The following is a 26,088-nucleotide window of genomic DNA, read 5'->3' as shown; positions in this document are numbered from 1 at the left end:
TCGAAAAGCATTAATAGAGGATTGAAATAAAATCGGTGCTCATTGAGTTGTCATGCGTCACCTTCCCAATTTCGAAAAAGAAATCAATTAAGCAGTATACTTACCAAGTAATATGTGCATAAGTTCAGAATTTATTATTAAATATTTTTAATCTTCATTTTAATATCCCTCAAAGACGTTTTAATAGTGTTTCTAAATATCTAGGTTTGGGGAATTTGGGGTGTCAGCTGACCAGTCTTGTGACTTAAGAGATTGGGCGTAAGGTACGTCTGCATATTTGTGAAGTAGGCGTTTATTAATATTCTCTTGAAGATTTTATGTTGAGGTAATCGATGTGTTTTTGAACATATTGTTTGGTCATTCATTTTATTTGTTACAGGATATGCATGGCATCGAAAGCCCCTGTTTTAATCGTGAAATTTTAGTGTTAACCTAGAAATCTCAACATAATTTTTTTAATGGCATTGGTCTTTAATTGCGTTTTCCACGTTTGTTTTATACGAAATACTAACACTCAATTCCGTAATTTCATATAACATTACGTGAAATATTTCTTAAACTTGTATTTTATATCTTGTCGCATGCATCGTGCTTCAATGTCTTAAAAGAATTTAGTTTTTCTTGCTTGATTCCTCTTATATTTTAGAAGTTTGCTAGTTATTGCTAATTTGCTTTTTTATTTCAGAACAGTACACCATGTCGAAGAATTTAGGACGAATGCAAGATGAAGACAGGGAGTCGAAATATGGCTATGTGTTCGCGGTCTCAGGCCCGGGTTAGTTAAACCTTAACAAAATCTGAAACTTTACAACGTTGAATTTACTTCACCTATGAATATATTTTTTTAAATTTACGAACGTTCCTCATTTTGAAGTCTTATCTGAAGTAACACGCCATTTGTTCGGGGAAATAGTCACCGTTAATCATTAATGCTCTATCTATTGAACTTTTAATTTTAGTTAAGTCATTTTTCGAAAGATTTTATCAGTGAGGTAACATGTGACATGTCTAGCTGAAAGCTAGACAGAGGTGGAATTTTAGGGCTATGTGGTTTGGTAAGCTTAAATCACTATGTACGAAATAGATCTCGTCTCGGATATATAATGTATTATCGTATCTTTTTATCAGCATGTCTGTAGAAGATTCTTAAATTCTTACAGAAGGGCACAGTCATTTATGACTTATGTAAGAATTGTTGGACGAAGGTAACCTGCAATTGTTATCATTACTTCAGGTTACTTGCTTGGTGGATGAATAAAAATTCATATTTTCACCTTTTGCTGCAAAAATTCTTTAAAAGTATTTTCAAGTAGATGAGAGTCTCTCATATCATGTCTGGTGGGTTTTCAGACTAGGATGTAGATATCATGGCACTGAAAGTATTCCACCTACAAGCCATTTCTCTTCCTAATATTAGCGATTTTAGAGATTACTTTCTCATTCTCTGCATGAAGAGTAAGCGGCAATCCCTTTGCTGCACCTTGCTTTGTTAGATATTTTAATTAAGCAATGAATATGGACACGGTGTATTCGCAAAAAAACTCGAGTTTGATTGCATGTGGATATAGGAAATTAACTAACCATTTTTGTTAATATTCATTAATGATTTGGAGAAAATACAGTGCACAAGTCTGAATCAATGAGTAAAAAATACTGGAATGTTGTGAACAAGATTTTTGCACTGCAGTAAATCATTTTGATTGAAATACTAAATGTCAAGGTAAGGAGTCAAACACATGCCCTGGCAAGATAGTATTTCTAGCCCCTTGGAAAAGGTTTGAAAAAATACATTTTGGATGTGTAAACTGAGCTACAAGTTTTGAATAGACTGCACTAAAACAAAAGACTAACTTTTCCCTGATTTAATCATTGGCGACCCCCCCCCCCCCCTCCAGCTGTGATAATATCGTGTGGGACTGCAATTGATAACTGCATTGGTGAGGGAAAAAAGCTTTAAAGTAGGATGACTTTGAGGAAAAGATTTCTCTGGCTTCAAAGCATCAAAGAACTCTGTAGGTTTTTTACTTTAATTTTTTTAAATCCTGTCTTAATGGTATCCAGTGGAAAAGAAACATTGCAAACTTCCACAGAAAATTTAATGCTATGCATTCACCATTTTATGTCTTCACCAGGTTCAAAGAGTGTTTCAATTTTTATAGTTAAATTATTCATTTTTACTGGATATTCAAAACTTCCACAGAATGACCTACAAAGTAATACATCATGCTTTCAAATGGTCTTTGTCCTTCCTCACTGAGCCAATTTCTTGCAGGAAAGAAAATGAACTTGCCAATATGAAACACTGCTAATCACTTGGTTGAAGTTGGTAAAATAAGTTTATTAAAGATGTTTTGTTGTTATGGAAATGTTATTCATCATCGTCAAACTGGGGAGCAGTTATTACAACTGAAAATATTAGCTGAGCCCAGATGGAGCACTGTCAAAAGCTGCAATTGTGAATGAAAATGGTTATACACTAGCTGTTCTCAAGAAGTTCTCATTGTGCTTTCATTTGTAAAAACATGTTATTGTTGCTTTGATGATTTCACTAAATGATATGCATATTGTGAGTGTTTAGTATATATTGATGTACAAGCAAGGAGTAGCATAACTTTTTTCCGATTGAGCCCTTATATATGTCAAAAATGGCAAACATTTTCGGAATACTCAATTATTTAGGCACAGTTTTAAGTGGCTCATCTGACTACCATTATTATGAACACGGTAATCCACCCGAAGTTCGGTTTGGTAGGTGATGGTAGAGTTCACCTAGTACTAAGCCTTACAGCGTGTGAAATTAATGCATCAGGGAAGGGAGGGGGAGTGCCCTTCCTTGTGCTGGCTATGGTTTGCCAGGAAGATCTAGCACCCAAAAAAATCACATAGCTTGGGTGAAGCTGAGTGTCCCCAGAGGGGCTTGCCCAGAAATCAAACCTGTGCCTTCTGGCCAGTAGTCCAACGCTCTACCTCTGGACTACCTTGATTCCTTATCAGACTACCTCACCATAATAATAGTAATGAAAGTGGTGTCAAGAGAATGGGAAAGTACTAAGTATTTTGGGTGGAATGGAAGAGGAGAATGAAATGAAGAACGATGTTGAAAGAGGGGAGGGTGTAATTATGGGATTTTGATACTAGGGATGCAATTGTGTTAGTGCATTACTTTCAATGATGGAGTTTTAAAAAGCTCCAAAATCTCATATACTATCTCGTTTTAATGCTTAGAATTGTGGGTTGCTGTCTGGGAGGGAATAGGTACCTACATTTTTAGAGTTATAAAATAATAAATTTTTGGTAGAAGAGAGAGGTAGACACAAAAAAGAGATTACAAGGCATTGAGTCATTTTAAATTCTAATGTTATGGGGTCATGGTTCTTTGACTAAATGACAAAGTAGGTCAGTGGCGGGGTGAAGCCATAATTAAAGATACAATTGGAAGAGAGGGATGGGAAAAGTTTACCAGGTACTATAGAGGGTTGATACCATTTCCAATAATTGGGGAGGAAAGAGCTCTTTTTTTCACATGAAATCTGTGCACAACCAAAGTGAGAGCAGCAGAAAAGAAAATGTGATAGTGGACCACAGCTTTTAGAATAGAGATGTGGGATGGTAGGATAATTTTCTATTTCATGCATGAGAAACACATCAAGTATAAAGCAGAGGAAATATAAATTTGTTAGGGTGGTGCATGGTGAGATCGAAGGATGGAAGGCATTATGAGACCAACAGTTCCTATGTAATATGCAGATGAGGAGAAGACTGCCAGCAAGGTGTACTGATATTGAACGGAAAGTCTGAAGGAAAGGAATAAGTATACAACAGGTTTATGATAGAATATTAATAGAGGTAAAAGCAGATCCAAGGTACATAACCAGTTCTACCTGCCAATAAAGCAATCATTGGATGAAAGTAGTATATAATTTACATGAATTATATATTATTATGTATAGGTTTTGTGTTGATCAAGCACTATTTTATAGAAGGCCCAGGAGACTTGAAACAAACAAACTGGTTGAATATTATGGTGAATCTGCACCTTCAGTCAAAATAATTTCCGGACAAATTTCAATATGAATATCCCTCCATGTCGTAGTTCCATTGGAGGTCGCAATTGGAGTTCTTGAAAGGTATAGGCATCTAGTAAACAGTCACCACCTCAAAATGGCGGAGATGTTACGTACAAGTGTGGATTACAATCGAATAGCTGCTAAAATCAGAAGGGTTCACACTGGGCATTCACCCGGTGAAATAGTTTGATTCTTCGGAAACTGCAGATCAACTGTTTACGATATTGCGGCTAAGTATAATGCTTCACAGAAGTCTAGGGAAGGTTTCGCTAAACTGGCGAGGAAACGCTCAGGCACTGATTTCAGAAGTTTAAAATCAAGCAATTTTTTGTAAATTTTGAAGAATATCGTGAAACTGTGGATGGTAACTGTGGCCTTGGGGAGACAATATGTCTTTCAGCAGGACGGTGGGCCAGCTCATACGAGTCATTTAGTCCAAAACTGGCCCTCAGATAACATTGGCATGTGCTGGTCAAAGGAGTTCTGGCCCCTGAATAGCCCAGACTTGAACTCCCTTGACTATTATGTTTGCAGCATAGTCGAAAGAGTTACCAATAAGATGAGGCACCCTAATGTTGCATCTCTACGTACCTCTATCATAGCAGCATTCGCGAATAGGGACAGTGCTGTTTTAAAGTGTGCATGCAGTCAATTCAGGGCAAGATTGGAGGCGGTCATTATAGCTGAAGGGGGTTACTTTGAGTAATGTTACTCTTGAAAGATACCAATACTTGTATGTGAAAGGATTTTCATTTGAATTTTTTTTTAATACATTTGCTTTTAAACAGAAGTTTTATTTGTTCAGATTTAACTGGCGTACCTTGTATAATGTGAGCATGAATAAGAAGAAAACTAAAATCCTTGTGTGTGAAAGAGAAGTTAAAGGCAAACATAATTTGAGGAGTAAAACTAGTGTAAGTGGAATGTCTTTCATCTAATTAGGAAGCATTGTAATCTGGGATGGGAGAAGTTCAACTGACTTAGGGCGAGAAATAGCTCAAGCTAAGAAGGCATTCATGAAGAAGATACAACTACATTGTTCAGAGAGCCTAAGGTTGGAAACAGGAAAGCAGTTTATGAAAATATCCATATGGATCATGTCACAATTGGCTAAGGGCATGGAACATTGAAAAAGTAAAAGTGAGTGAGAAGTTTTCCAGTGAGGAAAAGAAGCCTTTGAAACATGTTGCTGGAGAAGAATGCTGAATATCAAATGGACTGGCCAAGTGAGGAACAAACTAGTACATAACAGAGCGGAAGAGGCAAGGAAAAAATGGAAAACTCTCCATCAGAGAAGAACTAAATGGTTTGGACACACCTTGAGGCACAATGGATTAGTTAGAAACATAATGGAAGGAAAAATTGAAGAGATGATCCCATGAGGAAGACCAAGAGAAAAGTGCAGAGGGCAAATTAAGAAGGAAGTAAAACAGAGATACTAGAATGGATTGTGGAAAACAACACTGAATAGAGAAGAATTGTGGGATTCAGTAAACCAGTCTAAAGATTGAAATACTGATGATGATGGTAGACATAAAGAAGTATATTAGAGGGTTGAGTCCAAGAGAAGCAGCAGCATTTGGAGCCTAGTATTTGGTCATTGTTGAGTCTACAAGGTGCAAACAATATCCAAATTTGTGCTAAGTCACAGGTCCCCCCCAACTCAGTGTGGGTGGGAGAATTGGAGCATTGATATAAGAGGAAGAGCAGAAGTTGCAAGAGCAGGTAAATGTTTTTGGAAAGGTTACTCGTGTGCACAGGTTAGAGGGAAGGAATGGATGGTTGTAAAGTTTGCTGCTGAGAAAATAGGAAGGTAGGGTGATGGTTTTTGCATCTAGTGATAATATCAGAGGATTGGTGTATTGGAAGGTATTGTTTAGTTCTGAAAATCACTTGAAGGGTACAGCGGGAAAGTTTTTGAGATATGGGTTTGGAGAAGAATTAGAAAAGTAAAATTGATTTGAAAACAAAAAATGAAGCTCTAGACAAGGTTGGGAAGAAATTCATAAAGTCAGAAGAAATAGATTGAGAGCATATAGTATGGAAATTAATGCCAAAGGCTGTGATAGAAGAGTGTGTGTTGGATAAAAAAGAAGAGGGAGGAAAAAAATAGTTGGATGGAGGCAGAAGGCATGCTGAGTAGAGAAGTAGTTTATTTTAATATAGTGTGTTATAGTTTTAAGTTATTGTCAGGCAGGATTATAAATACTGATCTGACAAGATTATAAATGCGTTCAAGTTAAAAGGTCTCTTAACTGTTTTCTGACATACGGCTGAAACTTTTTATCATAGTCTTCCCAGATGTGCACTTTCTTCGCAACATTGGTTATATGATTAAATGCAATCATCTATGTCTTATATTTATTGAGTGCCCATGTATTTTAAGTTCGATCACATCTTTATATCTATTTAAATCCTGAGAAAAAATTCAAAGAACTGCAGGAGATTCTGTGACAATAACTTTTAATAGTTTCATCAGCCAATATGCATTGAAATGCAGAAATTTCATAGTGCAAAAAAAATTGGCATACCCTGGGACTAATGCACCTCCTATGGCTTTAGTTTATCTCTGACTTCCCTTGCTACACACCCTGGCAGTGGCACTTTGTTTCGAGTTAATTAAAAAATAAAATTGAAGTTTTGGTACTTGTTAATCATTTTGCTGTGAATTTACTAAAATGGAGTATTTTATTCATGTTCCATATTCATATTTTATAGTGGTTACAGCAGAGCGGATGTCTGGATCTGCTATGTATGAACTTGTACGAGTGGGATACAATGAACTAGTAGGAGAAATTATCCGTCTTGAAGGAGATTTAGCCACGATTCAGGTTAGTTCCTTACTTTTATGTATTTTTCAACTAATGTACATCTATGTAATACCAGATTCGTATTGACTCTGATAACAATTTCAGGTTGTTCTAAATAGAATTAAATATTTGTGCAAATTGCTAGTGTTTGAGAGAAAATTAGAAAAACTCTTTATGTGAATTTTGTGCAAACTAATATAGAGTTAAAAATTACTGGTCAGGTCTAATTTGCTGTTTGATAATAGGTTTGAAAGTATATGACTGTTTTCCAGATGCTTTATATAACACTCGGTGTATGTACATCTGTTGTGGTCCCTTGCATGACAATTTAGTCCCATAAATAAATACAGCTCGTCTATATTAGTTGACTATTGTGGTCACTTAAAAAAAATTTTCAATTGAATTCCTGATATTGTTTTGTTGGCCTTTATTAATATGGGTATATACACTCCTTAACTTGATTATAGGTCTATGAGGAGACTTCTGGTGTGACTGTTGGAGATCCAGTGCTTAGAACTGGAAAGCCCCTCTCTGTGGAATTGGGACCAGGAATTCTTGGAAGCATTTTTGATGGTATTCAACGACCTTTGAAAGACATCAACGAAATTTCAGATAGCATTTATATTCCGAAAGGTGTAAATATACCTGCACTCAGTCGCACAGAAAAATGGGATTTCCAGCCAATGAACATTAAGGTATTTTACTTTTTATTACTTGGAATTAACTTTGAATTTAATTGAATGTTGTGCATTTATTAATTCAATAATTACAATTATAGTTAGGAAGTCACATCACTGGAGGAGATTTATATGGGATGGTGCATGAAAACACCCTCATTAGGCACAAGCTGTTACTCCCACCCAGGGCAAAGGGCACAGTTACTTACGTTGCAGAACCTGGGAATTACACTGTTACGGTTAGTATCATGTTGTAAAAAATAAGTTTTTCATGATTCATATTTCATCATCAAATGTTGTTTGATTTGCATGGAAAAGAATCTCTTGGCAGTAGTGTCGGGCTAAGTTCAACTTAGTCTAACTTTCATCAAAGCTATGCGTAAAAGAAATTCTAACTACCAAAATGTCCAGGGCAGAAGCCCTAACTTACTCTTGATTTTAACATAACTAAAACTTCATTTTCAGCTTCAGAAGTTCCCGCATATTTTTTTAATTTGCTTAGTTTGATTAATTGAATCCAAATCTCTCAAAAACACCATTTGAAAAACTAGCTCAAGTCATGACTATTGATTTTCTTTGATTCCAAATGGGTGGATTTATTTACTTACATTTAATTGATGTTCAGGTTCAGAAAAAATCTTGCAGGTTACAATTGTATAATTTTTCTGTTTCATAAATTTATTCTGCCATTATTTTAATATCTGAGTTTATCAAAGCTAATTTTTTTCTATTGTGTTTTATTGAAAGAACAGGGTGGGGCAGAATAGACTCCCTGATTTGACAGGTGAATTGTAAAAAGACCAACCAAGTTAATTTGAAAAAGTTTGTATATCTGAAAACTGCATCTGATGCCATTTTATTTTCATTAGGTTTTAAAAATTATTTCATCCAGGTGACGACCTTGGGTAGCAATGCACATGTTGAGCCAGTCAAAAAAGTTTTCAAAAACTCTTCTCAATATACAGGGTCGCACCCAAAAGTGGTAGGACTGATTTTTTTACAAGAATTTTATTCCCGATATACTTACATCGACTTAATAATCTTCACAGTATGCTCCTTGAGCTGCTACACACTTAGTATAACGTTGCTCCCATTCCCCGTACGCCTGCTGGAAATTTTCTTTGGGGATGCCGTTGATGACCCTCGTTGAAGCCTCTTGAACGGCCTTTATCGAGTCAAAACGTCGTTCCTTGAGCTGTCTTTTCATCAGGGGGAAAAAGAAGAAGTCCGGTGGTGCCAGATCGGGAGAATAGGGCGGGTGCGGCAACGTGGCAATGCCGTATTTGGCCAGGAGCTGTCTGACGACGAGCGCACCATGGCACGGCGCGTTGTCATGATGAAGCACCCAGCAGTTTGCGATGGCCGGTCGGACTCTTTTCACGCGTTCTCGGAGGCAGTTGAGCACCTGCACGCCAAAGTTTGCATTCACAGTCTCCCCTGGTGGGACAAACTCCTTGTGAACCACTCCATGACGGTCGAAAAACACAACCAACATCGTTTTGTTTTTTGATGTGCTCATGCGAGCCTTTTTTGGACGTGGGGACGCGGAAGTGTGCCATTCTGCGGATTGTCTTTTCGTTTCGGGGTCATATTGAAAAACCCATGTTTCATCACCAGTTATCACATTGTCCAAACAAGTTTCATCTCTGTGCAAATTGGCTAACACTTCTTCGGAAATGCGCACAAGCATTTCCGTAGGTCGACACTCAGAATTTTCGGCACCATCTTGGCGCACACCTTGCGCATGGCCAAATCCTGTGAAATAATGCTTTGGACGTTGGATGCAGACAGACCCAACTGGTCTGCAATTTCTTCACTGGTTAAGTGTCGGTCTGTGTTCAGCAGTGTCCTCACTCTGTTCACATTCGTGTCGGTTCTTACCGTTGACGGCCGTCCGGAGCGATGGTCGTCTTCAACGAGCTCCCTACCCTCTTTAAACAACTTGTGCCACTCAAATACTGTGGAACGGCTGAAGGCAGTGTCCCCATAAGCCTGCTTGATCATATCGAGGGTCTCAGAGTCCGTCTTCCCGAGTTTCGCACAAAACTTCACGGAATAATGTTGCTCTAAATTCAGATTCATTTTGTTTTTTGACGCGGACAAAAAACTTGCTTCTCTAAAAACGATGTCCTCACTCAACGACAGCCCGCAGGCGACTGAGGTTGGTGTCGGTCTGTTGCTAAGAGCCCCCTCCACCTTACCCTGCCAGGCAGACCCCCCTCCACCGCTCCGTTCGCGCCAGAGAAAATCAGTCCTACCACTTTTGGTTGCGACCCTGTATCTTGCGTTATTCCAGTGATGACATCTGTAATTGCCTGCTTAAGAGCTTCCAAGGCCCTTGGTAATACTTTGTAAACTTCAGTTTTGAGATATCCCAAAGAAAAAAAATCACATGGGCTCAAGTCAAGGGAATGAGGGGGCTATTGAACATCCCCTCTTAAGGAGATCAGTTGGCCGGGAAATTGTTCTTGCAGGATTTGGCAAGCATGACGGGTGGTATGAGCCATGGCACTATCTTGTTGAAACCATAAGGCTTTTGTGTCATATTCCTCACCATATTCTTTCATTTTGGGGAGTAAAAGGTTTGCCAGCATCTCGCAATAGCGCACAAAGTTCACTGTAACAGTTGAACCTTGAGATTCAAAAAAGTAGGCTCAATAATGCCTATGGAGGACACAGTGCACCAAACTGTCACCTTGTGGCTATGAAGAGGTCTTGGGTGAAGTTGGCGAGGGTTGTCAGTCCCCCAGTAATGAAAATTTTGCTTATTTACTTAGCCGGAGAGGTGAAAATGTGCTTCATCACTAGTCAAAGCTTCGCCACCACACTATCATCTTTCTTAAAGAACGTTTCTACGACAAAGCCTTGATGCTCACTAGACCACTGCATAGTAACTACTGAAAATGGCATTGTTTCTCCCGGCTAATGCCACTACTCCCACTCCGCTAATTCTATTGTGCTTTCTTATATGATTTTTCGAATTTAGTGAGTCCATTTTGCCCATCCCTGTACAAGGTCAATGGCATGCTATAGTATAATTAATGGTTTCTGGCGTAACTTTATGGAACCGATTCTACAAAGTTAGTCCTTTCTAGTCCTTTGTAGTCTACAGACTGCAAAGTTAGTCCTTTCATTTATTTATAATGCTATAGTATGTTGGTTTTCCATTCCAATTAATGTTATAAATATTTCTCGGTCAGTAAAAATTAGTATTTTATTCTGCAATTTAACAGCACATTGTCATTAATTTAACCAGGTATAATATTGGTTTTCATTAACATTGTCTAACTGAAGTGGTGGTAAATTGACTGTTGAGGATTTACAGGGAAATGGGCTGGAAAGGTTGGATGGTAAAGTGATAGATTTTGAAGTTCAGGCTGTGGACCTGGAAAACATTCACTTATATTATTCACTTGGTGATTCTCTTTGTGCTCATGACTAAATGACTATGAGAAATACATCAAAGTAATTCGTGTATCATGTTGTGTAATTGGGCATTTGTGATTTTCCCCAGTTTCATGTTGTAAATGTATCCAATGGTTAAGATCTTTTTCAAAAGGATTTTTAACTCTCTGTGCCTTGTGAATATAGGATGTCGTCTTGGAAACTGAGTTTGATGGGGAGCGCTCCAAGTACACCATGCTTCAAGTATGGCCTGTACGTCAGCCGAGGCCCGTAACTGAAAAGCTGCCAGCCAATTATCCTTTACTTACTGGTCAGCGTGTATTGGATGCTCTTTTTCCGTAAGTTTTATTTAGTATCCAAGGTAAGGCAATGATATTAGAAATTCACTTGTCCAAGCACCAAAACATCTAATGGTCTAAAGCAATGCTGGGAGCATTTTTTGGGTGCTGAAATACAGAGCATACTTATCCAAATTTATTTATTTGTCAAGGTGAGGTGGAACCTACTATCATTAAGTTCTACAGAACCCTTTAATGGTTTTTTCTCATTTAAAATTTGGTACTGTTGCCCCTTATTATTCACTGATGTAAGTGTAACGCAGAACATGTTTTCATTGTTGAGTATAGTATTTACTTAAGATTGAAAGTTTGTTTGAAACAATTAAAAATTATTTCCATTTTAGTTTTATCATATTACAATAAAAATAATTCATGCTCTAGGTTATTATGTTATTGCTTATTGTCACAATACTTGAGTCCCATGATCTATGCAGTGTGATTACGAGGTAATTTTTGGGTTCCCCCTTTGGCATTGCTCTCCAATATGTTAATGAGTGACTGCATTTATGTAATTTTTTTTCTTTTGATCCTTTTTTATTATCCAAGGTAATTTGTCTTCTTTTCAGTAATTCTGTATGTAATTTAATATAATTAACTTGTAACGCATGTTTTCTAGTGTTAAAAATATTTACAAGGTGTGATAAAAAAAGACAGGACTGATTTTATAACTTGTTTATTTCGATGGATACAGCTTAATCGAACTTGTTGCCCTCAAAGTACATGCCTTGGCTGATGACACACCTTTGCCAACATTTCTTCCAGCTCTCGAACCCTGCCTAGTAAGCCACCTAAGGGATTCTCTTCAGGTCCACTGTACAATTAGCTTTAATGTCCGCAATAAAGTCGATTTGGTGCACTTTCAAGGTTGATTTTAACTTTGGAAACAAAAAGAAGGTTTTAAGAAACTCTGGTTTGGCATTGGCTCGATCCAGGAGTTCCTGAAAAATGTCCTCACATTTTTGTCTCTGTTCATCAGTCAGCACCTGCGTGATGAATTTTGATGCAACGCACGTCATGCCCAAAATCTGTCAAAATTGTCTGCCAGGATCCAAAACTGTTCATTTCCTCGGCTCTCGACGGCGATTTGCCTGCATCAAACCGTTCACCTATTTCACATGGTTGGGGTCTGTCGAAGTGGAAGGCCGCCCAGTTTGCGAATCTTCAATTGTCGAGGTTCTGCCCGATTTAAAATGACTCTACCAATCAAAACACTGGCTTCAACTCATAGCTTCATTAACAAAGGCTCGCTGAATCAGTCCAAATGTCTCTGTAGTATTTTTGCCAAGTTTGAAACAAAATTTCACGCGCACACGCTGTTCCTCTAGCTCCTTCATTGCTGCCGTTGCACGCGGTGACGATCAGGTGTAAGATACATACCGCTGCTGCTGCGTAATGACTCTACATAAACAAACGCAACACCTCTCATTTTAGTCGTTAGATGTGTCGCTAGAAGGTGCACTGTGTCTCATTTCGATCCATTGAACGGTTTGCACTGAATAAAATCAATCCGGTCTTTTTTTGATCACACCTTGTACATCAGTATATTGTTCTGACAGATATCTTAAAGATTTAGAGATCATGGCTTTGGTTTTTGATTTTGTTTCAGTTAACCTTTCATTTTAAAATCATGACATTTATTGGCTTTTTTGCTTTGTATTGAAGAACTCCAATGAAATTTAACTAGGATTTTTCATTCCATGATGAGACATGACTCTTTAAGCACTTGACTGAAGTGCTTTTCATTTGATGGTACAAAAGTCAGTCTATTTTGTAGTACTTCAATAATTTCTCTAAAAGTGAAATATATAAAAGCTGCACCTACTGACGGTATTGCTAGTAGATAGAAAGAAAGATTAAAATAGACAATTTTTTAGAACTATATATAATATACTTTAAACAATATTTTCTACCAATTTGTACATTGCTGTATTAATGATTATATTAAGTCATTAAATGCTACAAAATGTAAATGTGTCACCATTGGTTTTTTAAAATTTGAAATTTAAAAAATTATTTTTTTCATGCATCATTGCATATAAATTCTGGTATTATATAAATAATAGAATGTGTTAAAATAATTATTTTGTTAGTTATTTTGATGCCAATGAAAATTAGGTGATGAATGGTGTAATATTTTCCTAATTCAAATATTATACTTTTGAGCTACGAATAAAAATTATAAAATCTGCAGTGCCTAATAAAAATGAAGCATTGTGGTGTTGGGCAAAAGAGGGCTTCACATTCAAGTAAGACACCAGTCCATACTTACTTTTCATGTTCCTGCTTGATAACACGAAATTTCATTCTGTAATAATTGATGTTGTGGAGTGGGTAAATAATATCATGATAATACCTGTAGTCAACTGAGTGACTGATGAAATAATTTTTTCAGTGTATTGGTTCCTTGCTACTTTAGAAATGAAAGCTTCTGCAAATAAATGTAATAAGCATTTTCTTGCTTGTTACGCCATTCTTTTTTGTGGTAAAACAGGTATTCAGACAGGTAAACATAAGCATCTGAAAAATCTCCACAATGTTAGTTTCATTTTCACTCTGCACCATCATCTGCTCTTACCTTTGAAAATCAATTTATTGTGAATAATGTCATAAGGGCTGTACTGAATAGGATTAGTGCATATTGGAGAGATTGTGAGGTGGGTGTTACAAATGAATGTAAGACAAAGTGAGAAAGTATACCCCAGATAGCTACATCTGATATTGATTGCTGTTTAAGAGTAGAAATTTCTGAAATTCATTTACTTATTCAAAGTATTCTGCTGTCTTTAAATTCCTTGGCTGTCTAAAATATACATCCGTAGTTATGCAGTGTGAAACTATGTTCATTTAAGCAGGATGGTTGGTGCAGATTGGAGGCTTTTGAAATGTAGGTGTGGAAATAAAAAAGATAGTAAAATGGATGCAAAGCATATTGATTGGGAGTGGGGTCTTGAAGACTGTGATTGAGGGGAGAATGTTAGGCAAACAAGGAAGGGTCAGGAATAGGATAGGGATGTTGAACTGAATGAAGGGAGGAAGGAACTAAACAAAGATAAAGAGGGACTTATTGTTGAGTAAGATGTTAGGTTATGTTTATTTTGGAGAGACAAGAAATTTATTTGGTAGTTGTGTCCATCCAAAACCTACCTTAACCAGTAGATTACCTATGAAAAATAATCCTGTGAAAGGCGTTTTATCGAAAGATTTGGGACTTTGAATTGGCTTGCATTGAAATAGTTGATAACAGGGGCCAAACACACTGTATTTGAGATAAGAATAGGCTACCAGAAAAGTGTATGGCATGTAGCTTGAAGGCTTGGGTTTAAGAGGGAAGGCTTAGGCATATTCATTCAACTGAAAGGTTGTGATCACAATTTGCAGTCTGAAATTGGTAATAAAAGGATCATGGAGCATATTAATGCAGTTTTTAATCAAATAGCTTGTCATGTCTAATGGAAATACAGAAAAATTCCATGACTATGCTTGTCAATTCCAATTTTATTGCATTTATCTCATGGAAACTATACTTACTACATCACCCAGTCAAATAGTTAAGTTTCTTCTCTCCTAATTTTTTCTCAATTATGAATATAAGTCAGTTGACAATGACACTTGTTGAAAATAACTTTATTGTCAAATTTTCTGTTTAATACATTTTTATTATTAAAGATGTGCATTAATTTGTTCATGAAGATTCTGAGAATGTGTAATGTGCAAATATGTAGTAGCTCTAAAACTATCTATTCAGGGTGTTCAATATTCTTATGCTCTTGTTACATGCTTCAGCTGTGTGCAGGGTGGAACTACTGCTATCCCTGGTGCTTTTGGTTGTGGAAAGACTGTTATTTCACAGTCATTATCAAAATACTCAAATTCTGATGTCATTGTGTATGTTGGGTGTGGTGAACGTGGAAATGAGATGTCAGAGGTAAGGATTTAACTCATAGATGCATACCCTTACCTTAATGAATCAATACTCAGTTTATGTTACTTAATCCCAGTGCCCTTCTGTATACTGCTGAGTTATGTTGCTTTTTTGATATTATTTCCCTTGATGCCTTTTACAAGTGGTATGCATTTTTCATCTATTATATAGGTATTGAGAGATTTCCCTGAGCTCACCGTGGAAATAGAAGGGGTTACCGAATCAATAATGAAGCGCACAGCTCTAGTTGCCAACACTTCAAACATGCCTGTGGCAGCTCGAGAAGCATCTATTTACACAGGTACATTTAGTAGTGAGAATTCTAATACTTAAAGCTAGGAAAGAAATTTGCAATGCCTTTTACTTGTTACCTTGTTTATTTATCACGCCATTGCTTTTGCAGGGATTACCCTTTCCGAATACTTCAGAGATATGGGATACCATGTATCAATGATGGCAGATTCAACTTCTCGATGGGCTGAGGCATTGCGAGAAATTTCTGGTCGATTGGCTGAAATGCCTGCTGACAGGTAAAAAATATTTTCTTACTGCAATTTTCATGTAATGGTTTGCTGCAAAATCAGAAAATATGCTCATTGCGAGAAGCCAGAAAAATACAGTGGTCTATCTTGGACACATTGAAAGATTTTAGAAGTGAAATCAAAATAAACACATCATGGATAAAAATAAAGACATTTGTATTGATGGATGTCTCTAAAATGCAGTTCAGTTTATTTTCATAATTACAGAACAGCATGTAGTCATTAATGTTGCATTACACTGCAGAATTAGTATAAAGTAATTTTTATATACATCACAATATTCCCAATTGCCTGTATACTGGTGATTTAAATAATCATGTAAGTGCAATTTTCATAAAATTTCATTGGGCATGTTAAAATTTGATCTTGAATGAGGAGAGCTTGAAAGTTTGACGATAAGTTAATCAAGTCAATGGATGACCCACATTTGTCTCGTGATTTTTTAATGGTCCATCTTTTCCCATTTGAGTAAATTCATCTTAAATTTAGGTAAGATGAAAAATATGTATTTGTAGGTAGAGTAAAAATCCATCTTTACACTCTCCTGAAGACCTTGGAAAAAAGTGTAAATTGCAGATAAGTGCAAATTATGTGATAAAAGAGAAAGTGTCACTTTTACTAAAATTCCTTTACTCAAGTTTGGGCAAAAATAAAAATCATGCTAACCAAGAAATATGGCAATATAAACTTTTTACATTTGCACTGTTCATATAATTTTTTACCCTTAAGTGAGTAGTAATTTTTAAAGTAAAAATAAATCATTTTTTCTTATCTCACAATTTGCATTTTCCTTGTTTTAACCTCATTTTAAGATTTATTGAGTTTGCATTGGAATGCAAATACTTAATTCACTGGGTTAGGGCCCAATAAATAATTAATTCTTATTGATATTATAGGGAAACCATTTTGTCCTAAACAAGGGTGCTAATTATTCAATTGTTTCTGGCTCAACCTTGTGGAAATTCATGTTAATGAAATTAAGAATACAAAGTAACTTTCCACTGTTCTTTATTAGCGTACAACCGGTTTCAACGCTCAAGCGTCATCATCAGGTACCCTGATTGTACCTGATGATGACGCTTGAGCGTTGAAACCGGTTGTACGCTAATAAAGAACAGTGGAAAGTTACTTTGTATTCTTAATTTCATTAAGGGTGCTAATAATGAAATTGTTTTAAGACAATAATTTATTTACTTTTTGAAGGATGTGTTCATTGTGAAATAGTAATCTAATTTTTGTTTTTGGTAATGCGCTGTAATTAGATAGGATTTCTAAACCAATTTTCATATTTTAATTTACAAATGTATTATTTTGCAGTGGTTACCCTGCATATCTTGGGGCAAGACTTGCATCCTTCTATGAACGAGCTGGCCGTGTAAAGTGCTTAGGTAATCCTGAAAGGGAAGGATCTGTCAGTATTGTTGGAGCAGTCTCACCCCCTGGTGGTGATTTCTCTGATCCTGTCACATCTGCCACTCTTGGTATTGTACAGGTGTTTTGGGGATTGGATAAAAAACTAGCCCAGCGTAAACATTTTCCATCCATCAATTGGCTGATATCATACAGGTTGGTAAAGTGTGTCAAATACTGATCACTAATGTCAGTTCTCACCTGATGTCATTTGTTGCACTCTAAATAATTTCTAATGACTATTCCTTAACATATGATTGAACTACTACCAAGAAATGATAATCTATTAAATGTTTGTTCTGCTTAATGTAAGACTCTTTTGAGAAATTATCAATGTTACCATCTCTTTTAAGCTGTATTTGCTCTACTTTTCTGGCACATGGTTGATGCCATGTAATCCATGCCAGTATATTAAAAAAATAGCTATTTACCTAGGTCATTAGTTTACATTCAAAGAAATGTAGATTGGTCATCCTCAGAATGGAAAAATCTCAAGGGATGTGCATCGTAAGGAATATGCAGGAAAATTAAAAAAAAATTGTGGGATCAGACTTAACAAATTCATCTTGCAGATCCTCATGGGCATACAGGGTCGCACCCAAAAGTGGTAGGAATGATTTTTTTACAAGAATTTTATTGACGATATACTTACATCGGCTTAATAATCTTCAAAGTATGCTCCTTGAGCTGCTACACATTTAGTATAACGTTGCTCCCTTTCCCCGTATGCCCGCTGGAAATTTTCTTTGTGGATGCCGTTGATGACCCTCGTCAAAGCCTCTTGAACGGCCTTTATCGAGTCAAAACGTCGTCCCTTGAGCTGTCTTTTCATCATGGGGAAGGAGGAGAAGTCCGGTGGTGCCAGATCGGGAGAATAGGGCGGGTGCGGCATTGTGGCAACGCCGGATTGGGCCAGGAGCTGTCTGACGAGCACGCCATGGCACGGCACGTTGTCATGATGAAGCACCCAGCAGTTTGCGCACACCTTGCACATGGCCAAATCCTGTGAAATAATGCGTTGGACGTTGGATGCAGACAGACCCAACTGGTCTGCAATTTCTTCACTGGTTAAGCGTCGGTCTGTGTTCAGCAGTGTCCTCACTCTGTTCACATTCGTGTCGGTTCTTGCCGTCGACGGCCGTCCGGAGCAATGGTCGTCTTCAATGAGCTCCCTACCTTCTTTACACAACTTGTGCCATTCAAATACTGTGGAACGGCTTAAGGCAGTGTCCCCATAAGCCTGCTTGATCATATCGAGGGTCTCAGAGTCCGTCTTCCCGAGTTTCGCACAAAAATTCACGGAATAATGTTGCTCTAAATTCAGATTCATTTTGTTTTTCGACGCGGACAAAAAACTTGCTTCACTAAAAACGGTGTCCTCACTCAACGACAGCCCGCAGGTGACTGAGGTTGGTGTCGGTCTGTTGCTAAGAGCCCCCTCCACCTTACCCTGCCAGGCAGACCCCCCTCCACCGCTCCGTTCGTGCCAGAGAAAATCAGTCCTACCACTTTTGGGTGCGACCCTGTATCCTCAAATACATTTCCTGTGGTGAATTGTGTTGTAGATAGATGGGTGTTGGGGTAGTAAATACTCTTGGATGATGTGTGGGAGGCACAGATTACTGTGGCGAAGAATTTGATTCCTAAGTTTAGCTCTTTATGTAAGACTGCCTGGGTATGGTTAAAAGGAGGAAAGGAAAATATAATATATGACAAAAGTGGCGCAAAGGACAATAAGGATTAGTGTTCACATTGATAAATTCAATGCTCTTAAAACATGTTAGTTAGGCAATGAGGTAATTCAAGGTGATATTAATGCCATTTCTGAAGCAAAGTGAGGAAGTTAGAATAACATTGTTATAGAATAACACCCCAGAACAATAAAAACTGCTAGGTTAAGAGTTTATCATGTTTTTATAAAGAAATGAATGAAGTACCACCTGGGCACATATTGCGGTAATAAAAATGGATGGAAAATCCTGAAGTAGCTGAATATTTCTCCTGTGTGTACAGACATTGAGAGCAAACAAATTCAAAGAAGAAATTTATTGTTCATGCATCTCCCAAGGAAGGTTTTGAAATTACACTAGCTTATCTTTGCTTGGTGAAGTTTTTCAAACGGAAGTAAAATATTAACTGTGGGTTCAACTGCAAAACGTAATATTAGTTTATTTTTAAATACAGTTTATCATGTTAGTGTAAATTTGAAGCTGTATGTTCAATTAATGTATTTTGTTCACCCCTGACAAAGTTCATGTGATCTCTAAAGAGCACGAAAATTCAAGAAATATAATCCAGGTGTTTGTAATGACTTATCTTCGTGGTTTTTGTTAAACTCTTGTCTCTTATGTTTTGCATAAACACTTGCATGAGTACTAATATTTCCTGGTCCAGAAATTTGACAAGCAATTAAGTTTACAATTGCTTACAATTCTAACTATAGGCTGGTTTGAGCATGATTTGTTTCACGATATATGTGACTGATTGATTTCTGCAATGAAAATATATTTATAATCCAGCACATAATGATGCAAATGGCAAGTAAAGCAAAAATGAAATCATGTCAATATAGGGTTCTTCTAAATTTGGAAGTGTAGGAAATCATATGGGACATGTGAAATAAATGTTGTAAATTACAGGATAATGTAAATTCTGATATCGCATTTATGAAGTTTGGCTGTAATTGAATATGTATTTAGACATATAATTTTTCGTAAATATCATGTATATTGCATTATACATGGTAATTCAGGTATCCAACTATTTGTGTTTGCCATATCTAATATTGTTGATTATTTATAATATTATGTGTAATTATTTATATACTTTTCAGTAAATACATGAGAGCACTGGATGACTTCTATGACAAAAACTACCCAGAATTTGTGCCACTCCGAACAAAGGTTAAAGAAATTCTTCAGGAAGAAGAAGACTTATCAGAAATTGTGCAGCTTGTCGGCAAAGCCTCCTTGGCTGAAACTGACAAAATAACCCTGGAAGTAGCAAAACTTCTGAAGGATGACTTCTTACAACAGAATGGGTGAGGAATAGTTTTAATTTTTACATGTAAATTAAGGGAATTTGCATATTTTATGCTGTAATTACTGTTATTGTATTTTGCATCCTTTTATTCATCATTTTCTATTTGAGATGCTATTTTCTAATGGATGCTACTCAAAAGTTGCCAAAAATAAGGTTATCCCATTGCCTCAATTGATGCTAATCCCTTTGGTAGGCCACAAATTGATTCCAGCATATATTGTATGAAAAGAATTCTGAAGATTTGTCAGTGCCTAATTCCTGCCATATTTACTCAAAGAGGATAAAAAGTGTGTCTTAATCAGACAAAATTCAACGTTGGAGGATAATTTCCACATTTTTTTTAGACTAAAAGCAACCAGAGTATCTAGGGTAGTGTTCTTAGGACCATTGTCATGGTGGCACCAAGTTGTAGCTGTATAATTCTTCAGTCCCTTGCAAATCTGTTCAATAGCTTTAAAATTCTTCTCGGCCTCTATTACTTTCATTGGTTTTGCTGAAGCTGAGGTATTTATTATGGTTACAGTCTGTACCCATTAATCCAGCTGCCTGCTGTTTTCTTAAATTGATCTTCATAATGTTTGGCCAATGTATAATTGCAAAGAGTATTAATCAAAGGGGATGAAGAAAATTATGTAATTGCTGGTAAGACATTAAGGTAGCATATGAGTAAAATTTCAATCTAGTGGGGTTTGAATCCAATATTCATCATCTGGTAAATGACTGTTATAGCTCATATATAAATGTGTCTAATATGATGTTTTCATCACTATTAACTATAATAATAATCAACTAGGTGTTATAAACATAGGTAAAACTTCATTTCCTCTTTAGTACTAAAACTTTTGGCCTTAGAAAATATCTATTCAGTGGCAACAGCATATTGGAAATTTGTTTAAAATTATTATTCTTAGTTGCCATTAAGATGTTACAAAATTTACTTCTCCCTACCCAACATTTTTATTCAAACATTAAATTAAATTTGTGTCCAGTAATTTGAAACACCATATTTCATTACAATATGAAAATAGGACAATGATAGCATTAAAATTATCTGGAAATTAAAGATAATGCCTCTTGTTAATTTTTGTTAACCTTTTTTTTCAACTTTATACAAAATTTTGTTGTCCGACAGTTTTATAGTGATAAGAGTATTTTTAACTTTAGATTGCTTGAGACTTATAATATATCCTTTTTTTTCAGCTATACCCCATATGATAGATTTTGCCCATTTTACAAGACAGTGTGTATGTTGAAGAATATTATTGCATTTTATGATATGGCTCGCCATGCTGTCGAGTCAACAGCACAAAGTGAGAACAAGATAACATGGTCAATAATAAGAGAAAGCATGGGAAATATTCTCTACCAGCTCTCCTCCATGAAGTTCAAGGTATGCATTTTCTTTTTATTAATGTTCAATAGGAATACTTGAAAAGAAAGGTTTTTCAAAGAAATTTCATCTTGATAAGAAGTAACAATCCCAGTTGTCAGTCACTACTTCTTGAAGTTTTCAGGCTTCATCATGTTTGAGTCAGTGTTGTAAAGTTCGGCGAGTATTGTAAAGGCATAGAAAATGGTTGTTTTTAATGAAAATTTGATAATATCAAAATAACAACAGGAACTAAGCATCGTGTGAAAAGTTAAATATTAATAATCTCATGGGATCTTAAGGGATTATTTGAACAATATTCAGAAACATGGAAACAATGCTGCTGAAAGGCATTTTGGGCAGGTGGTGATGAATTTCTGGGATTCTATGATGAATAAATGTGTATATACATGTAGCTGCTAATTTTATAATGTAACAATTTAATTGTGTTAGTATCAAAATAATTTGATCATTTCTGTGTGCTCCGAGAATTTTTCATAAATTCTGACCTGAAAAATAAGGGTGCATCTTATGGGCTGGGAAAAATATGGTATTTTTCTCTGTGGTAATTTTTTCTATCTAGGGTATGGAGAAGCAACAGCTAAATGTGAACATGGTGTGCAGGTACACACTATCCATTACTGGTTATTGTGTGTAAGGATTTATTTTCTAGTTTTTCAATTGTTAGTATACATCCTGAACACTGGTCCAGTGGAGACTTTCCAAAAATAGAGGCTACATTAGTTTTCATTAGCTCTCATTCTTTGAATCTTGTTGAGTTCACTAATTTTCATTGATGTTGTCTATTGACTGTCAGAATGATGGGTTGGTGATAAAATAAGATACTTTATCTGGTTGTCAAGACATATTTGTGAAATATGCAGTTTTGTATTTGGTTCTCTGGTATTGAACGAGTACTAATGTAAAAAAAATGCTCTTTTAGGACCCAGTTAAAGATGGTGAAGCAAAGGTGAAGGCTGATGCTGAACAACTTCATGAAGATATCCAGCAAGCATTCCGCAATCTGGAAGATTAAAGTTTAAATAAAAAAGTATGCTGGTTGGGTTGTGTATAGAAATGTTCTTGTAGTTCCAGTAGTTGTGTACATAGCCTGTAACATTTTTACACTTCCAGAAATACAGGAATGAATGTTTAAAGAGATGGAGCTATTTATAAAGGAACAAAACTTCATGCATTCCAGGAATTGTGTTTAAATGATGCACAATGTCATTAGATTGCTTAAGTGCCCTCCCTTATCTGTCTAAATTATGAGATTTCATTAAAACTACTGTAATGCATCACAGTATTATTTTGTGTGAAATGTACAAAAGTTCTATGTTGTTAACAAAGAGATAGAAATCAACCATGAAGTCCTTGTAAATTAAGTAAAAGTCGGACATCTGGTGTGTATATGTATAGTATAGCTGTGAAATATTTGGTGCAATGTTGAAAGTGTCAAATTCCAAACTAATAATTTTAATAATGATTTGACTATATAATGTTGACATTATTTACATTCCTCATTGTGAAATGTTCATTGTTGTCATTCAATATGTTATGGATCATGAATTATAAAATGGGATAAAATGAAAATGTGTATTACTTCATCGAATTTTATTCTTTAAGTCATTAAATTTGTTTGCTGTGGCTTTTTAAGGTTCTGATCAAGTCAAACTAAGGAATTGAGAGTTGTAGAAGAACATCGTGTGAACCAATTGTTGGTGGTAATTTTATCTTAAAGGAATACATTCGTTCATAAACACATTAAAGTGCTTGGCTGGCATACTAATGCTCAAATTATTGCACTGTGGTGTGCTTGTGATTCTATCCTATAGTTGCAAAATATTCTTTCATCATTTTTGTGGAAGTGTTTTCTCAGTTGAGTATTCTGGCAGAATTCCCTAATATTGCTCCAAGTTTTCTTCATCGCTCTATATGTACCATGGCACTGCAAAACTTTTCCTGCCGGTATCCCTTCTCCACTGAATTTTTTCTATTAGTAGGAAATGATGTCATATTTAGCCATGAATGTTACTCGTGGATGAAATATATTCCAGCAAACGTCGGAAGCGATATTCCATTTATAACTTATACCACTAAATATAATATTCCACTTACCAGAACCAAATGTATTAGTAAAATGAAGTAGTATCTATTTGTTAAACATCTGCAAAAGCTGGAAAATGAAATAGTTTTGAGGTGTTTCAAAGCATCCTTGATTATTTTAGGTAGAAAGATAATTTGTTATAAGGTCTCAATTTTTTGTGAGAATTTCAGAACATTTGCAGTGTCAATTTGGAATGAGATATAGAAAATTAAATTTTAATTGACCTGATTAAGGATAGTCAATGTTGAAAACAATTTAAAACACAAGTATTTTGGGGAATAGGAAGTGACAGTATATTAGGAAGGGATTACAACCAAGTGAACTATATTGAACACCTTGTAATATGTAATTATAATGGACTTGGTTGATATTTAAATACATAACTTTCATTAAAGTAGTGACCTAGGCTTCTATAATTGCATATTAAGTCATTCAAATTTAGAATTATCGTATAATAATGCATTTGTTTGTTTTGAGATTTGGTGCATATTCAAACTTAACAAAAATATAACACGTCTGTTATAAACTTGACAATTTTTAAAAAAATACAATACACTTATACATACCAATATGCTACTATATTTACATGTTATTTGGTTAAGTCAGAATTTATGTGTAGTGACAATTCCCAAAATTCAGTTACAGAATAAACATTTTTCAATAGGTTGAACAGCTTTTTCTTGAAAAAAGGTACTTTCAGTTCATATTTAATTTCATGGAGAAGTTAATTGAATAAATTTAAGCCCATTGCTTTATCAGCAGTACTATGTGTTCTGACAAATGGCTGGTGTTGGTCATTGAGGGTCCTTGCATAGTGACTGATAATTGCGGTTGGATCTGTACTGAGAAATATTACCCTTTGCAGGCAAGATGACATAAAAATAGATACATATGTATATCCCCTCCCTGGACTACAACCTTGACGTGGTGGAAGGGCTTGTGCGTTCCGATGACCCTTAGAGTTGTGCTGGCAGGAGTAATAATGATTGCTCCTGGTAGGGTCACCCATTACAGATAGGTCGAAGGTTAGGATCCAGACGAAAGGTAGTTCACGCAGCATCTGTTCCACAATGAGGCGGCTGCAATGGCGTCTGGCCCCAGTGGGGTGGCCAGTAAGTGATGGTGTCATGTTAAAAACACTATTGAGGAAGGCAACAGGAAACCACCTCAATTATCATTCCCAAGATTTAAATGATGGACAATACAGAGATTTTGAGTCCTGGCAACTACGGGGTGCAGCCCAATCAGCCCTGTGTCGTGCCCGGCAGCGGGGGAGGCAAGGCTTCCGTGGTCGTCATCCCACGAAACCCTTGCAAGGGAAAACCAGCAGGACAGAAGACGGAGGTGAAGAAGACCAAATTAGTTAGAATAGGAACATGGAATGTTTGGACAATGATGAGGTCAGGGAAATTGGAGAATGTTAAGCAAGAGATGGAAAGGGGAAATATAGATATTTTAGGTCTATGTGAGGTGAGATGGAAGGATAGCTGGGATTATTGGAGTGATAATTATTGGACAATATACAGCGGCGGGGACGAGAGCCCACGAGGGGTTGCCAGAGTATTAAATAAAGAGGTAGGAAGAAGAGTAGTCAACATAGAACAGGTAACGGATAGATTATTACCAGTAGAAATAAAAGCAGAACCGACGACCTTGGTTATTATTCAGGTATACATGCCACTGAGCAACCATACAGAGGAAGAGGTCGATAGGATATACGATCAATTAGAGGATATGATCGAATGTGTTCCTGCAGGGAAACATTTGATAGTGATGGGAGATTGGAATGCGACGGTAGGCGAAGGAAGAGATGGTGATGAGGTCAGGGACTATGGTTTAGGCACACCATAAAATTGTGGAGTAGAATAAAATATCTACAAATCCTTTATCTCTCCATTAGAACTTTCTTCATCTCCTTTTGTTCAGTGCATTAAACTTAATCTTTCCTCCACTAGCTGATTCTGAGACATTTTATTGCCACTAATATACCCTGCATCCACATATCCTACCTTCTTTGAATTTATGCCAACCACGCACTCCTCCCCTACCCTGCCCAACGATATTTATTTCATCCATTTCATTTTTCCATCATTTTCCAAACCCTTACCTCAAGTCTTTCATGTTTATCCTCTTGCCCCAATGAACAAGTTTCCAAGCCATGAAAAAACTTCCTTATCAAAGTTTTCACTATATTTTCTGTAACCCTTTACTAAAATTTTTTGTTATCAGCTCATCTTTGTAAAAGATTCATTACCTAATGCAGTTTTTCTAATATATTATGTTTTAAACACTATTTCCACCTTCATCAACAAAATTCTTAAACAGGTGAACTGTTCTACATTTTCTAGTCATGCCTATATAGATAATTATTAATATCTTCTGGAGATCAATTTATATGA

The 26,088-nt window shown here is 36.2% G+C and overlaps 1 protein-coding gene across 5 annotated transcripts; it reads left to right on the top strand.

The window, feature by feature from the left end:
- The first annotated feature begins 62 nt into the window (after positions 1-62).
- On the top strand, positions 63-23,181 carry LOC139698344 (V-type proton ATPase catalytic subunit A). 5 transcript variants are annotated; one of them, XM_071597255.1, is made up of 14 exons: positions 63-107; positions 205-263; positions 686-775; positions 6,786-6,898; positions 7,345-7,572; positions 7,656-7,793; positions 11,146-11,297; positions 15,081-15,222; positions 15,391-15,520; positions 15,623-15,749; positions 17,079-17,327; positions 20,005-20,211; positions 21,414-21,603; positions 22,526-23,181. In XM_071597255.1, the coding sequence occupies exons 3-14, from the start codon at positions 697-699 to the stop codon at positions 22,616-22,618; spliced, it is 1,848 nt and encodes a 615-aa protein (XP_071453356.1). In that variant the 5' UTR covers positions 63-107; positions 205-263; positions 686-696; the 3' UTR covers positions 22,619-23,181. The 5 variants fall into 5 exon arrangements, with proteins under 5 accessions (XP_071453356.1, XP_071453357.1, XP_071453355.1 ...); XM_071597256.1 differs by lacking the exon at positions 63-107 and having other exon boundaries at positions 192-263; XM_071597254.1 differs by lacking the exon at positions 63-107 and having other exon boundaries at positions 223-325.
- Positions 23,182-26,088: the final 2,907 nt, after the last annotated feature.

This window comes from Hetaerina americana, unplaced genomic scaffold (genome assembly GCF_022747635.1).
Source record: "Hetaerina americana unplaced genomic scaffold, ioHetAmer1.1.p SCAF_83, whole genome shotgun sequence".
NCBI lineage: Eukaryota > Metazoa > Arthropoda > Insecta > Odonata > Calopterygidae > Hetaerina > Hetaerina americana.
Note: the sequence above shows the minus strand (reverse complement) of the source record. Positions and strands in the feature narration are given on the sequence as shown.

Excerpts from the sequence above, each read along its gene's own strand:
- LOC139698344 (XM_071597255.1), top strand. The coding sequence starts at position 697 with ATGTCGAAGAATTTAGGACGAATGCAAGATGAAGACAGGGAGTCGAAA. Across the intron at positions 11,298-15,080 it reads GTATTGGATGCTCTTTTTCC|CTGTGTGCAGGGTGGAACTA; the intron begins GTAAGTTTTATT and ends TACATGCTTCAG. Across the intron at positions 21,604-22,525 it reads TCTCCTCCATGAAGTTCAAG|GACCCAGTTAAAGATGGTGA; the intron begins GTATGCATTTTC and ends ATGCTCTTTTAG.